This window comes from Podarcis gaigeae (assembly GCF_964106915.1).
Source record: "Podarcis gaigeae genome assembly, chromosome: 16".
Classification (NCBI taxonomy): Eukaryota; Metazoa; Chordata; class Lepidosauria; order Squamata; family Lacertidae; genus Podarcis; species Podarcis gaigeae.
Window position 1 is genome coordinate 28,026,569 of NC_139693.1, and position 15,852 is coordinate 28,042,420.

The 15,852-nt window shown below is 44.6% G+C and overlaps 2 protein-coding genes across 21 annotated transcripts in view; both read left to right on the top strand.

The window, feature by feature from the left end:
- Nucleotides 1-15,852, top strand: part of LOC310834189 (immunoglobulin lambda-1 light chain-like) — a 179,400-nt gene that overhangs the window by 93,315 nt on the left and 70,233 nt on the right. The window contains exons 1-2 of one of the 19 annotated variants that reach the window (XM_083717673.1): nt 3,213-3,307; nt 3,513-3,810. The exons of 15 other annotated variants lie outside the window; for them this stretch is intronic. In XM_083717673.1, coding sequence (XP_083573799.1) covers nt 3,262-3,307; nt 3,513-3,810 — 344 coding nt within the window. In that variant the 5' untranslated portion in view covers nt 3,213-3,261. Of the gene's footprint in view, nt 1-3,212; nt 3,308-3,512; nt 3,811-8,073; nt 8,197-8,323; nt 8,628-15,852 lie in introns of those variants that run through there. 3 more of the 19 variants (XM_083717687.1, XM_083717688.1, XM_083717674.1) reach the window with 3 other exon arrangements.
- The window catches only part of LOC310834202 (immunoglobulin lambda-1 light chain-like), a 125,556-nt gene that overhangs the window by 31,471 nt on the left and 78,233 nt on the right, over nt 1-15,852 (top strand). The window lies entirely within an intron of this gene.

The following is a 15,852-nucleotide window of genomic DNA, read 5'->3' on the forward strand; positions in this document are numbered from 1 at the left end:
CAGAAATCAAGAAGGCCAAGAACAGTGGGAAAGGGACCACAAACCGCCTCACTCATCCCACCTCTGAGAACACTGTTTATTTGCAATTTCCAAATTCCTGGCTATATTGTATTCTCCTCAGGGGTGTCAACCTGAATAAAATATTCAGCTGTTCACAATTATTTCCCACATATTCAACAAACTTTTTCCATTCTTCTCTAAATGTATGTTCTTCTTGTTCTCCTACTCTAAGTCTGCAAGTTGTGCATACAGTGGTACCTCAGGTTACATACGCTTCAGGTTACATATGCTTCAGGTTACAGACTCCAGACCCAGAAATAGTGCTTCAGGTCAGTGGCGTAGCATGGGGGGGTGCAGGGGGGGGGCTGGCCACACTGGGCGCAACATCTGGGGGTTAGGGTTAGGAGGCGCAAATCCATGAGTTAGGGGGCGCAAATTACTTGCCTTGCCCCGGGTGCTCACAACCCACACTACGCTACTGCTTCAGGTTAAGATCTTTGCTTCAGGATGAGAACAGAAATCGTGCTCCAGCGGCATGGCGGCAGCAGCGGGAGGCCCCATTAGCTAAAGTGGTGCTTCAGGTTAAGAACAGTTTCAAGAACAGACCTCCGGAACGAATTAAGTACTTAATCCGAGGTACCACTGTATTCTGTCAGCTTAAGTTGCCATTTTCTTCGGTTAGGATCTGAATTGTATTCCATTTTGGGGCTAACAGAACACAGGCCACAGTAGTAGCATACATAAATAACCTTTTTTGGCACCTGGGAATTTCAGTCTGAATTATCCCCAACAAAAAGGACTCTGGTTTGGGGATGGGGTGGAGGAAAGTACTTTTAACTCCCCCCCCCCATTCATTATGGATATTTTCCCAATACTATTTTTCCCTTTAACAAGTCCACCACATGTGAAAGAACGTTCCCTCCGCAAATACATGTCTGAGTTTAGGTGTATTACTATATACACTGTTATATGTGTAATGTTATACAAAATATATATTCCAGGTTTCCAAAAGGAATTAGCATCTAAACTGATACGTGCAACACCACATAGCTGTATCAAAAATGAGTATGAACAATGTAGAAGAATAAACAGATTCACACATTTACAATATACATGTGCGTGTTCAACCACCAATAAACTATGATCCTTCCACAACAATACAAAGCAGGACCTCCCGTGAATGTTTTTTTCAAGCACAACTTCACACAACCAAAGTTGAGCACACCCTTTCTTCCTGGTGGGGAAAGCAAGGGGAATGGGAATGCATAAGACTGACTAAACAAAATGAAAAAAAAAATTCCTTTCAGTAGCACCTTAGAGACCAACTGAGTTTGTTATTGGTATGAGCTTTCGTGAGCATCCACACTTCTTCAGATTCTTCATGCACACAAAAGCTCATACGAATAACAAACTCAGTTGGTCTCTAAGGTGCTACTGGAAGGAATTTTTTTCTTTTGTTTCGACTACGACAGACCAACACGGCTACCTACCTGTAACTAAGACTGACTAGATTGTGATTTCAGTATTTTGATTTGAAATGTGATGCAGGCATTTTGTGGTATCTGCTGTTCTGCCTTTAACCTCCAGGGGACAATGTCGGGCCACCTACCCGTTTTATAAAATAATAGTGAATTATATTACGAAACGGAAAATTGTTACAAAAACTGAACTGTTGGGGTGAAGCGAAGCGTCAGAATGTTTTTTCTTATGCCTGACTACTTGCTTAGGAGACATTTGCATGAGGAGCAGTGCTGATGAGCCATTCCCCCCCCCCCCCCCCCGTAATCACAGTTTGCAATGGAGAGAAGTTTCCATTGCAACATGCACAAAACTTCAGAGTTTGGGAGCTGATTTTATTTCTTAATTCCCACCTTTGTTGTGAGTCCCAGAATCTGAGAAAGGAGGGTGGTGGGTTGGCTTCTTTCAACAAGGAGTGCTTAAATACGTTTGCATATTATTATTATTTAAAGGTAAAGGGACCCCTGACCATTAGGTCCAGCCGTGGCCGACTCTGGGGTTGTGGCGCTCATCTTGCTTTATTAGCCGAGGGAGCCAGCGTACAGCTTCCGGGTCATGTGGCCAGCATGACTAAGCCGCTTCTGGCGAACCAGAGCAGCGCACAGAAATGCCGTTTACCTTCCCGCCGGAAGCACTTTGACGTGCTTTCGAACTGCTAGGTTGGCAGGAGCAGGGACCGAGCAACGGGAGCTCACCCTGTCATGGGGATTTGAACCACCAACCTGCTGATCACCAAGTCCTAGGCTCTGTGGTTTAACCCACAGAGCCACCTGCATCCCTATTATTATTATTATAATTAAGCATCATAAACATTCAGGGATATGTTCAAGCCAGGCAAAATCATTGGGGGCCACAGCACCATGAAAGTGAGGCATGTGACATGAAGAGGACATGTTCTGAGCACGTCCTGAGAGCCACAAAAGGAAATATCTGAAGGAGCTTCTCCACCTTCCATTGCTCAGCCTGGACACTGAGGTCTTCCTCCGAGGGTCTTCTGCTGGTTCCCTCACTGCGAGAAGTGAGGTTACAGAGAACCAGGCAGAGGGCCTTCTTGACAGTGGCACCCTGCCTTGGGAATGCCCTCCCATTAGTTGTCAAAGAGATAAAGAACTACATAACTCTCAGAAGACATCTGAAGGCAGCCCTGCAATGGAAAATTTATGTTTGACGTTTTTCTATTTACTATGTCTTTATGTAAACTGTTAGCTGCCCAGAGTGGCTGGGGCAGCCCAGCCAGATGGATGGGTTGTTGTTGTTGTTGTTGTTGTTGTTGTTGTTGTTATTTTGGGAGGCCATATTCAGCCCCTGGTTCTACAGCTCCCCAATCATGACCTAAAAAATACATAGAAGCTTCAATCTTCTGTGAAAACACCCCCTTCATGCAAAATCTGTTCTGTGGTTGTCCTCTGGTTGTTCCCTGTATTTCCTCATATTCAGTGGCGTAGCGTGGGTTGTCAGCACCCGGGGCAAGGCAAGTAATTTGCGCCCCCTAACCCTGGATTTGCGCCCCCTAACCCTATCCCTAACCCTAACCCCCAGATGTTGCGCCCGGTGCGGCCGGTCACCACTGCACCCCCCACGCTACGCCACTGCTCATATTCTTTCTAGCAAGGCCAACGGTTGTCGAGGTATTTGCATAATTACTTGTGCCTCATTTCCCAGGTGATTTAAGAGGGTGGTAGGGAGGTGGCACCAGACTCTAGAGATCTGTTTGTGGGATCCACCCTCCTTTTGACATTCACCATGGCCTGGATCCTTGTTCTCATCTCATGTTTCATTTACTGTTCAGGTATGTTTGTGGAGACCTAATGTATTATTTGTCTTGACTTCTGTTACTTTTCACAAGAAGATAATAATTTTCTGAAATCTGAGGGCACAGAAAATGATCCATGTACCAGCAAGAAAGCTATCTGTCTTCTACAATAGTCTTTCCTAATATTTGAGAACACTGGAAATGATTCATGTGCTTTTATTTGATTTTTCTTTTTGCAAAGGTGTCACATCGCAGACAACATTGATCCAGCCTGCCTCTGAGTCTGTGCTCCCGGGTCAAACTGTCAAACTCTCCTGCTCTAGAAGTAGTGGCAGCTTGTATGCTTATAGCTGGTATCAACAGAAAAGTGGACAGGCTCCTCGTTTTGTGTTCTATGCTACCAGCACCCGGGGAGATGGGATCCCGGATCGGTTCACTCCCTCTGTCTCTGGGAACACTTACTATTTAACCATCTCCAATGTCCAGGCTGAAGACGAGGCGGATTATTACTGTGCTGACTGGGTGACAGGCAGTAATGTGTTCCACGGTGGTACAATCTGATGGAGAACTGATACAAAAACCTCTCTCACACACTTCCCCTAGAGTTTGCAAACAAAGATCGCTCAGGAGCTGACTTATACCAGAGAAGAATGGCAGATCAAGTTAATGGATTATGCTGAAAACGACCGGAAGAATCAGAAATCAAGAAGACTAAAATTTTAATAAGGAATGGGGAAAATTTATGATTTATCTTAAAAACCATTGCAGACATTTAAAATCATCAGTGGGACTGGAATAACGCATGTATTTGAAGGGTGAATTTTGGACACAATGGAGAAATAAAAGATTTGGATTATCATAAAAGAAGCAGGAGGAAATTATAAACAAACAACCCACAAAAAGGGAGGATTATCATAAAAGATACAGGAGGAAATTATTAACAAGAGGACCCACAAAGGGGAGGGGGGGAGGCCAGGAGATGCTTTGGAATCTTGTTTCTATGTTGTACAGTGGTACCTCAGGTTACATACGCTTCAGGTTACAGACTCCGCTAACCCAGATATAGTGCTTTAGGTTAAGAACTTTGCTTCAGGATGAGAACAGAAATCGTGCTCTGGCAGCACAGCAGCAGCGGGAGGCCCCATCAGCTAAAGTGGTGCTTCAGGTTAAGAACAGTTTCAGGTTAAGAACGGACCTCCAGAACGAATTAAGTACTTAACTTGAGGTACCACTGTATGCTGGATTTGTGACTGTAAAATGTTAATCTGAAAAAGCAAATGAATGAATGAATGAATAATGTCAGCTCCTCTCCCTAGACAGGGCCAAGCATGAAGTGGTTTGGGCAAGAGCATAGATTTTGTGGGTACTCTGAAAGACAGGGATGGGGCAACTGCAGAGGTTGAGTACCTCCATCTTCTGCAATGATGCTTGACATAAGGAATTTCTTTCAATACTGTTACAAGAGAGCTGGAACGAATCATCACTATATATTCTATACAATGTCAAGAGCAGGGGGAGAGGGACCACAAATTGCTTCACACATTCCACCTCTGGAAACACTGTTTCTTTGCAATTTCCAACCTCCTGGCTATATTGTATTCCCCTCAGGGGTACCAACTTGAATAAAATATGGTGGGGGGCAGGTAAGCCCTGCCTAACTGATCACAAGATGCGGCACACACAGCTCATTTGAATGGCAATGCCCATCAGTGGGGGGGGGGGCGTCAAACATTTTATTGGAGGGAGGGCGAAGGGACTTCAGCCCCTAGGGGTTGGCTCCTATGATTCCCCTTGTGGGTTTTTAATGCTATTTACTGGTGTTCTGCTGTAATCTGGGTTTTGGCTGCTTTCAGTTAGCCTTTTGATAGTTTTCAGTACCATTGCATTCAGTACCAGCCATGGATGCTTTCGAATTCTGGTGCTGGAGGAGACTCTTGAGAGTCCCATGGGCTGCAAGAAGATGAAACCTCTCCATTCTGAAGGAAACCAGCCCTGAGTGCTCACTGGAAGGACAGATCGTGAAGCTGAGGCTCCAATACTTTGGCCACCTCATGAGAAGAGAAGACTCCCTGGAAAAGACCCTGATGTTGGGAAAGATGGAGGGCACAAGGAGAAGGGGACGACAGAGGACGAGATGGTTGGATAGTGTTCTTGAAGCTACCAGCATGAGTTTGACCAAACTGCGGGAGGCAGTGGAAGACAGGAGTGCCTGGCGTGCTCTGGTCCAGGGGGTCACGAAGAGTCGGACACGACTAAATGACTAAACAACAACAGAGGCATCTTGTACCTGTGTTCAGTGTCATGTGTGAACAAGCCTATAGTCTCTCCTGAGTGTTGGTACATTCATATGGCAAGGAATGGAACTTGCATACCCAACAGGTGAGACTTACAAGCAACAAAAGGTTGCAGCATGCAGTTCAGACGTGGCAGAAAAAGATTGCCCAGATTTTCACTACGATCCTAATCCTTTGAGATACATTGCATTTTTGGATTGCCTTGAGATTTTCCAGCCAGGGCAGCAAGGGTCATTCTCACCATTCAATTATACATTCTAGTCAGGTCTGGAAGGTTCCCGAGGGCCAGGCAGAGAGGCTGGAGGGCCGCATTAAGCCTCTGGATCTAAGATCCCACTCCCGTCCTAAACAAAATGTCATTCTTCTTTTAAACTGCCTAACGCATGCAAAATTATTTCGTTAGAGGTTCATCACATTTCCTGCCCCTAGCAAAGCCAATGGGTGTTGATATATTTGCATGAGAAGTCTTTCTTCATTTCATGTGGGATTTAAGAGAGGGGGAGGAAGGTGCAGCTAGATTAGAGAACCTTTATTCCTCTCAGCCTCAAATAGATTTCCACCATGGCAAAGCTGTGTGTTTTATTCGTGTTTCTCAGTTACTGCTCAGGTATGGTTGTGGAGGGAATATGGGGCTAGCGACCATGCTATTTGTCTTCTTTATTTATCACTAAAACAGAATTAATACTTTTTCTGAAATTTGAGAAAACAGAAAATGATGCATGGTTGTTGTTTCCCCCCCCCCCTTTTCTTTACAAAGGTGTCAGTTCACAGCACACACTGACTCAGTCAGCCTCCGAATCTGGGACTCTGGGCCAGACCCTGATTCTCTCCTACTCTAAATGTAGCAGCAGCAAGAGTGCATTCCGCTGGTATCAACAGAAACCTGGAGAAGCTCCTCGCTTTGTGCTCTACGGCACCAGTGACAGGGGAGAAGGGATCCCAGATCGGTTCACTGGCTCCGTCTCTGGGAACACTGGCTATTTAACTATCTCCAACCTCCAGGCTGAAGATGAGGCCGTTTATTACTGTTGTGTTTGGGAGGACACCAGTGGCTTCAAGTTCCACAGTGGTGCAATCTGATGGGGAACCCAGACAAAAAGCTTCACTCTTCCTCGCTGCAGCAGGAAAACTGAACCACACAATCACTCAGCCTCAAAGGAACAGCTTGGCCAGGGACAAGCTTGAAGTGGTTAGGGCAGGAGGGCAAGGGCTTTGCTGGAAGAGGATGGCAGAATATTGAGATGCTGGAAGAACTTAGAGGGCGCTTCTCTGACAAACTGGTAGAAGAAGCAGCACTTGTGAAAATAAATAAATAACGAATTAAAATGGGCATAAGGCTTGAGCTACAAGTACTCTTTTCTAACTGAATGGCACTGTTTCATTATGTACATAGAGGAAAACCAAAATAGTAACAACAACAACAATTTATTATTTATACCCTGCCCATCTGGCTGGGTTTCCCCAGCCACTCTGGGCTGCTCCCAACAGAATATTAAAAACACGACAAAACATCAAACATCAAAAACTTCCCTAAACAGGGCTTCCTTCAGATGCTTTCTAAAAATCAGATAGTTGTTTGTTTCCTTGATATCTGATGGGAGGGCGTTTAACAGGGCGGGCGCCACTACTGAGAAGGCCCTCTGCCTGGTTCCCTATAGTTTCACTTCTCGCAGTGAGGAAACCGCCAGAAGGCCCTCGGCGCTGGACCTCAGTGTCTGGGCTGAATGATGGGAGTGGAGACGCTCCTTCAAGTATACTGGGCCGAGGCCATTTAGGGCTTGAAAGGTCATCACCAACACTTTGAATGGTGCTTGGAAATGTACTGGGAGCCAATATAGGTCTTTCAGGACTGGTGCTATATGATCTTGGTGACCATTCCCAGTCACCTGTCTAGCTGCCACATTCTGGATTAATTGTAGTTTCTGAGTCACCTTCAAAGATAGCCCTACGTAGAACACATTGCAGTAGTCCAAGCGGGAGATAACCAGAGCATGCACCACTCTGGTGAGACAGTCTGTGGGCAGGTAGGGTCTCAGTCTGCGTACCAGATGGAGATGGTAGACAGTGGATTCTCCACAACCCATCGGCACAACCCTCCTTCCTCTGACCTGTGTTCTGTGTCCCACCACCATTCTCCTGGCTTGGAGCCTTCCCACACTGATGCTTCCCTGAGGTGTCCCCCAGCTGTAGTCTCCCACCATTCTTCTTCATCTAGGCAGTCCCTGACATCATGACTCTTCACCAATCACACCCCTTCTCCAAGGGGAACTTTCCAGGGGCTGTCTGCCAGTGGTGTGTGTGTGTGTGTTTGTGTGTGTGTGTACCAGAGGCAAAACTGAGCAGATGTGACTCTTATTTTTGTACAACAGGTCACGCCCTTCATGCAAAACCTGTTCTGTGGTCATCTGAGAGAATTTCATCACAGTTCTTCATAATGTCTCCAGAAAAGCCAATGGGTGCAGATATATTTGCATGATAGATCATCCCTCACCTCCTGAGGTATATAAGAGACAAGTGTCCCCTTTCTCTCTTATAGATTAGAGAGCTGTTTGCCTCTGGGACTCACCTTCCTTTTGAATTTCACCATGGGCCAGATCCTTATTCTCTTCATTTTTCTCACTTCCTGCTCAGGTATGGGTTATGTGGTCTAATGGGATAGCAACAAAGCTGTTTCTCTATTTAGCACAGAAACATAGTACGTTTGTGATATTAAGGAGCAGAGAATGATGCATCGGTTTTTCTTTTTCTTTCTGCAAAGGTGTTGCTTCACAGCCAACATTGACTCAGGCAGCCTCCGAGTCTGCCTCCCCGGGCCAAGCAATTAAACTCTCCTGTTCTAAAAGTAGTAGTGGTAGCTGGGGCAGCTTTCACTGGTATCAACAGAAAGCTGGCCAGGCTCCTCGCTTCGTGTTCTATCATACCAGCGACAGGGGAGAAGGGATCCCAGATCGGTTCACTGGTTCTGTCTCTGGGAACACAGGCTATTTAACCATCACCAACATCCAGGCTGAAGACGAGGCCGTTTATTACTGTTGTGCTTATGAGAACTCTGGTAGCTTCCAGTTCCACAGTGGTGCAATCTGATGGGGAACTGAGACAAAAACCTTCACTCCTCCTTTCTAGAGTGATGAATTCAAAATAGCTCGAGCCTGAAAGTGACAGTTCTTCTCCCTGGGAAGGGACAGGCTTGAAGGACAGCAAAATGAAATAAGAGTTCATTAACAGAAATGCATTTGGCTTGGGTCTTACACATGAGGTGAAATTAAGTGCATAATATTCTTGCCTAATCACACATTTTGGATTGCTCAAGTAGCCAAATGTGTTTCTTGAATGGGTCCTGGCTCATGCTCTTTATAGAAAATTTCTTTATGGAAATTCACCATCAAATCTATTATCTGGGTGGAAATATAAAATAGACAGAGACTGATCGATTAAAACAAAAGCACCCAGGAGGTGACCTTTGTTTACTGCTGCAGGACACCCCACCTGCCCTGTTGAAGAGAGAACACGATAATATTTATTATATAAATACATGAAACTACATAAAAGTACATTTCTATTGGTGAACTCACAATACATACCATCCTTTTTTATTTCAATCTTTACAGAGAGAGCCTATAGAACCCAGCCTTTTGGATAATGGCATTGTCCTGAGGGAATCACCATCCCCTGTCTCTCCCATTTCCTCATTCATTCATTATCATCACCTCCTCTACAGGTGCTGCCTTCAAACTTCCTCCATGAGGTTTGTGGCAGGTTGAAACCAAGTGGAGCCCTGGATATGTTTCATAGTTCAGCCCTGATAGCATCACTGACCAGATGTGCTGGATCTATACACATTAAAAAATCAGTACAGGAAAACACATTATAAAAGCTCATAATGGAAAATCCCATTGGTGACAGGTCATAGCTCTACAGTGCCATCTGGTGTTGTATGTTTATGATGCAGTTATAAAAATATAATTGATGAAATGGAGGCAGTGAGAGATTTTACTTTCTTGGGCTCCATGATCACTGCAGATGGTGACAGCAGTCATGAAATTAAAAGATGCCTGCTTCTTGCGAACGGTAATGGCTGCCCTCTTCTAACTAGGAGAGGGAAGCTCCGTTGAAACGGGTCGTCCGCTACGGCGAAGCGGAGACCCACATCGGAAAACCGCAGGCGGCAGAAGCCTGCGGTCTTGGGACCCGGCGGGTGCCAGGAGCTGCCCCCAAAACGTTGAAGGAACCCCGTAAGGGGCTCCGGATCGCGGAGGGGGTAGCGGCGCTGAGGGTCGCTCCGCAATCAACGGAGCGAAGCCGTGAAGCTGTTGCCGGTGAGCGCTGACCTTTCTTCCTGGAATTTATGTTTCGGAAAGCAACAATCTGTGAGTAATGAGGACTTTTAAAAAAAATTTAAAGTTTTAAAAGCTACGGAATTTGGCTGAAAGCGGATTGACGAAAAAAAGGAAGTCCGTCTTCCGCTGCTACTGAACTTCAAAGCAAAGAGCAGGAGGAGTGGAGGCAGAGAGTGAACTTTTAACCTAATGGATCTGAGCACCCATTGAACCTCCTTTGAAGCAGAATAGGACTGTAAGCATTGGATTTTGCGTTTCTAATTTGGACTGTGACATCTTCTTCTATTGGAATTACAATTTAAGTTAAAAACCCAGGTGCTGGAACTGCCTGAGTAACTGTAGCAGTCAGCCTGCAGATCTGGATACTTTGAATTTAAACTTGGAAACAATCTGAGGGGGTCTGGAATTGCTACTTTGAGGCATCATTTGGAATACCAGCAAGCACTGTTTGAGACATTGTGTTCATTTAATACCAACTCTGCTAAAATTTACTACTTGAAGGCTCCTGGATATTAATTTTGATTTTATGAACTTTATTGGAATTGATCTCTTCCCGAAAGACTTTTTAAGCTCCCCCTAGAGGTTTTGGAATTTACAGCAGTGGCATTGTCTTACTTTCTCTTTCCCGGCCTCCTGTTTGACTGTTACCATCTGGGCCGTCTCTTTCCCATGGGAAATAACTCAGCTTGACCTTGACTCTTAGATAACTTTGGAATGAGTGGTGCAAGAAAAAAGGAGCCTAAAGAAAAGGAGCCTAAAGAAAAGGAATATAGAGTAAGAACTAGACAAACAACCTTAGCCACAGCCTTACAGCCACGTAGATCGTCTGTGCCTATCTTGCTTTCTGAGGAAGAAGCTGCATCCCTGCCAAGGGCAGGGGAAGGAGAAACTGAGGAATTACAATTGGAAGATATGGCCTCTGGAACAACTGTTTCTATTTTAGAGAAAATCTATGAAAAATTGGAATCTTTGGATAAGAGAGTTGAATCCTTGGATAAAAAAGCTGATGAGCAAACATTTAAAATCGACCAAAACACAGAATGTCTAAATAGACTAACTGGACAAGTGGCACAGAATGCACAAGCAATTGGAGAATTGAAGGAGGCTACAGGTGAAAATCAGAAATTGGCTGAAGATACCAGCCAAAGACTTGGAAAGCTAGAAAAAGAGGTGAGACCACTCAGTAAACAAGTAGGAGAACACCAGACCTACCTTTCTATGATTGAATTACGGAACAGGGAGACTAATTTAAGGATTAGGTTGGTCCCAGAAGTGGAAGAAGACAACTTAGCTGAGTTTCTGACCAAAATATTTTCCAAGTTCTGGAACTTAGAAGAAAAAGACTTTAAAATTGTATCAGCTTTCAGGCTTGGAAGACTTACAAAGAAAGACAAACCCAGAGACTGTTTGATAACATTGAGATCAAAGGAGGAAAGGGACAAGATCCTGGGCCTGCACTACGGAAAGTCACTGGACATTTTGGACAAAAGAATTGAAATTTACAAGGACATTCCTAAACAACTCTTGGATCTTAGATCTGAGTACTTGGAACTAGCAAGACTGTTGAGGAGCAACTCAATCATCTTTAGGTGGGACTTTCCTCAAGGACTATCTTTTACTTTCAGAGGGAAGAAGATTAAAATTAGAACAATTTGACAGAAAAATTTGACAGATACAGAGTCAGAACGGTTTCAGAGAGAAACAGAACTAACTGTGGTTAAAAAAGTAAAGTACCTAGGGGTAAACATAACAGCAAAAAATCTGAGTCTATTTAAGGATAATTATGAAAAATGTTGGTCTGAAATTAAGAGAGACTTGGACAGTTGGACAAAATTGAAGCTTTCTTTGTTAGGCCGAATTGCTGCTATTAAGATGAATGTATTGCCAAAGATGTTGTTTTTGTTTCAAACATTACAAATTGTGGACAAGACGGAGTGTTTCCGGAAGTGGCAGAGAGATATCTCTAAATTTGTCTGGCAGGGCAAAAAGCCCAGAATTAGGTTTAAGATATTAACTGACGCGAAAGAAAGAGGGGGCTTTGCCCTGCCAGACTTAAAACTGTACTATGAAGCCGAAGCTTTCTGCTGGCCAAAAGACTGGCTACTTCTTGAAGACACTGATGTGTTGGACTTGGAAGGTTTTAACAATGCTTTTGGCTGGCATGCATATTTATGGTATGATAAAGTTAAGATCAATAAGGCCTTTAAGAACCATATTGTCAGGAAAGCAGTATTCAATGTCTGGACAAAATACAAAGACTTATTGGAAAATAAAACTCCGAGGTGGCTGTCCCCTCTGGAAGCCAAGGCCCGAAAAAGACCCAATATGGAGGCCAAATGGCCAAAATATTGGGAAATATTAGAAAAAGACGGTGACAAGTGGAAATTGCAGAGTTTGGAGAAAATGGAGGGTAAAGTGCGAGACTGGTTACATTACGCCCAGATTAAAGAAGTTTTTAAAAATGACAAAAAACTAGGGTTGCAGGTGGAGAAATCGAAGTTAGAGACAGAATTGTTAGAACCAAAGACTAAGGTACTATCAAGAATGTATAACTTGCTGTTAAAATGGAACACACAAGACGAAATGGTTAAATCTGCTATGATAAAGTGGGCACAAGATATTGGGCATAACATCATGTTTGAGGACTGGGAAAGGTTGTGGACCACTGGGCTGAACTTCACTGCATGTAATGCTTTGAAGGAAAATGTAATGAAAATGATATATAGATGGTACATGACCCCAGTTAAACTTGCCAAAATATACCATTCGTCTGATAATAAATGTTGGAAATGTAAGGAAAGTGAAGGATCATTCTTTCACCTCTGGTGGACCTGCCCTAAAGTGAAGGCCGTCTGGGAAATGATATATAATGAGTTGAAAAAGGTATTTAAGTATACCTTCACTAAGAAACCAGAGGCCTTCCTCCTGGGTATTGTCGGCCAGAAGGTGTTAAAGAAGGACCGAACATTTTTTATGTACGCAACAACAACAGCAAGGATACTCATTGCCAAGAATTGGAAGACTCAAGATCTACCCACACTGGAAGAATGGCAGATGCAGCTGATAGACTATATGCAACTGGCAGAGATGACCGGCAGAATCCGTGACCTGGGAGAAGAAAGGATTGAAGAAGACTGGAAGAAATTTAAAATTTATTTACAAAAATATTGTAATTTGATTGAATGTTAAGAAGGATGCTTGATCATAAATAACTGGCCACCACTAAACTAGATTGGAATTTGATGATAAGTGAGATTAAGGAAAAGACAAACCCTTTGGGAGAACTATTAGATTATATTTAAACGAGTGGATATAAGATTGCAAATAAGATGATAATTTGCTTGAAAAAACTTCTAAAGACTGTAAGTGGGAGCAGGAGACGTGAGGAAGTCTAAACAAGTTATGAAATTCTGTTATGAAATAAGCATGTTGTTTGTTACTTATGCTTTTCTTTTACAAAAATCTTAATAAATATTTATATATAAAAAAATAAAATAAAAGATGCCTGCTTCTTGGGAGAAAAGCAATGACAAACCTAGACAGCATCTTAAAAAGCAAAGGTCCGTTAAAGCTATGGTTTTCCCAGTTATGATGCATGGAAGTGAGAGCTGGACCATAAGAAGGCTGATCGTTGAAGAGTTGATGCTTTTGAATTATGGTGCTGGAGAGTCCCATGGAGTGTGAGAAGATCAAACTGATCCATTCTTAAGGAAATCAACCCTGAGTGCTCACTGGAAGGACAGATCCTGAAGCTGAGGCTCCAATACTTTGGCCACCTGATGAGAAGAGAAGACTCCATGGAAAAGACCCTGATGTTGGGAAAGATGGAGGGCACAAGGAGAAGGGGACGACAGAGGACGAGATGGTTGGACAGTGATCTCGAAGCTACTAACATGAGTTTGAGCAGACTGCAGGAGACAGTGGAAGACAGTTAGTGCCTGGCGTGCTCTGGTCCATGGGGTCACAAAGAGTTGGACACGACTAAACGACTAAACAACAAAAGCTGAGTCCACAGTCAAGTTTCTATTCTATATCTGCAAGATCTAAAAACCAGGCCATATCAGTCAAATGTGTTCTGGAAAACCATGGTCTTACTCCAACTGCTTGAGCACTGAATATCAGCATTGGTTTTCATATGATATAACCTTCCTGTTCATGTTGAGCATAGCTATAGGATGACTGCTTTTCCAGCTTTAACCTTTAAGGGGAGATGTTGGTCTATTTTTGGCAGATTAGTGGTTCTGAGAGCACCTGCTTCCGCTTGCACCTGCGATGTGAAGTGAAGCAGGAGAATGTTCACTAAGCATGGCTACATGTCTGATGCTTTCTGTTCACTCATGCTCAGATTGGCATGAATGCAGCAAATATATCAGGTAAAGTACACCTTCGGCAGACAAAAAGAGTTGGAAAAGAATGTGCAAGTGCGTGAATAGATTAATTTCATTTCCTCATTTATTTCCTTTTTTTAAAAAAAAGTTTCATTCACTTTGGTTTCTGTTCTTTGGAGTGCATTTGTGGTTCTGTTTGATTGTTTCCCCCTTGAGTGTATTGCGTGGACAGGCGGAGTCCCCCACATCCCATTTCGATCGGATACTCCCTACTGATGTGGATAGATTCCTCCAAGTTAGTAGGCCCACCACCTGCCTCCTTGATCCGTGCCCGTCTTGGCTGATTAGGGAGTGTCCAGATGTTGCGCGGTCCCCTCTGGTTGAAATTATCAATTTGTCCCTTGACACGGGGACATTCCCAGGGGAACTGAAGGAGGCAGTGGTGTGTCCACTCTTAAAAAAAAACTTCATTAGATCCCTTAGACCTATCCAATTACCGCCCAGTTTCAAATCTCCCATACCTGGGTAAGGTAATTGAGAGAGCGGTTGCTGAGCAGCTTGGTAGGTTTCTGGAGGAAACATCGGCATTAGATCCATTTCAGTCCGGTTTCCGTCCTGGTTTTGGGACGGAGACGGCTCTGGTTGCCTTAACAGACGATCTCCGTAGACAACTGGATCGAGGCGGGTCAGGACTGCTGATCCTTTTAGATTTGTCAGCAGCCTTTGACATGGTCGATCATGATCTTCTGGACCACCGCCTCACAGACGTGGGGATACAGGGCATAGCCCGTAACTGGTTGTGCTCTTTTATCTCTGGTCGGGGACAGAGGGTGGCACTAGGGAGGGAAATGTCGTCGCGCCACTCCTTGGTGTGTGGAGTGCCACAGGGCGCAATTCTCTCCCCGATGCTTTTTAACATCTTTATGCGCCCCCTTGCCCAGATTATCCGGAGCTTTGGGCTGGGCTGTCACCAATATGCTGATGACACTCAGCTCTATCTGCTGATGGATGGCCACACCGACTCGGCCCCAAACACATTGACCAGATGCTTGGAAGCTGTGGCTGGATGGTTTCGTGGGAGCCGATTGAAACTAAATCCTTCGAAGACAGAGGTCCTATGGCTAGGTCGGGATGGCATGGGGATGAGGGACCAACTCCCTTCTCTTGCGGGGGCCCAGTTAGTGCCATTGCCTTCCGTTAAGAGTTTGGGTGTAATCCTTGACGCCTCCCTTTCCATGGAGGCGCAGGTTACAGCAACAGCCAAGGCGACATTTTTCCACCTTCGCCGCATCAAGCAGTTGGTCCCTTACCTTTCCCGCCCTGACTTGGCCACAGTGATCCATATGACGGTCATCTCCAGGCTTGACTACTGTAATTCGCTCTATGCGGGGCTGCCCTTGAAGCTGTCCCAGAAACTCCAGCGGGTACAGAATGCTGCAGCGAGGCTCCTCACGGGGTCTCTGCCATGGGAGCATATTCACCCAGTGCTTTTCAAGCTGCACTGGCTCCCGGTGGAGTACAGGGTCAGATTTAAGGTGCTGCTTTTGACCTTTAAAGCCCTTCACGGCCTAGGACCCTCGTACCTCCGGGACCGCCTCTCCTGGTATGCCCCACGGAGAGCC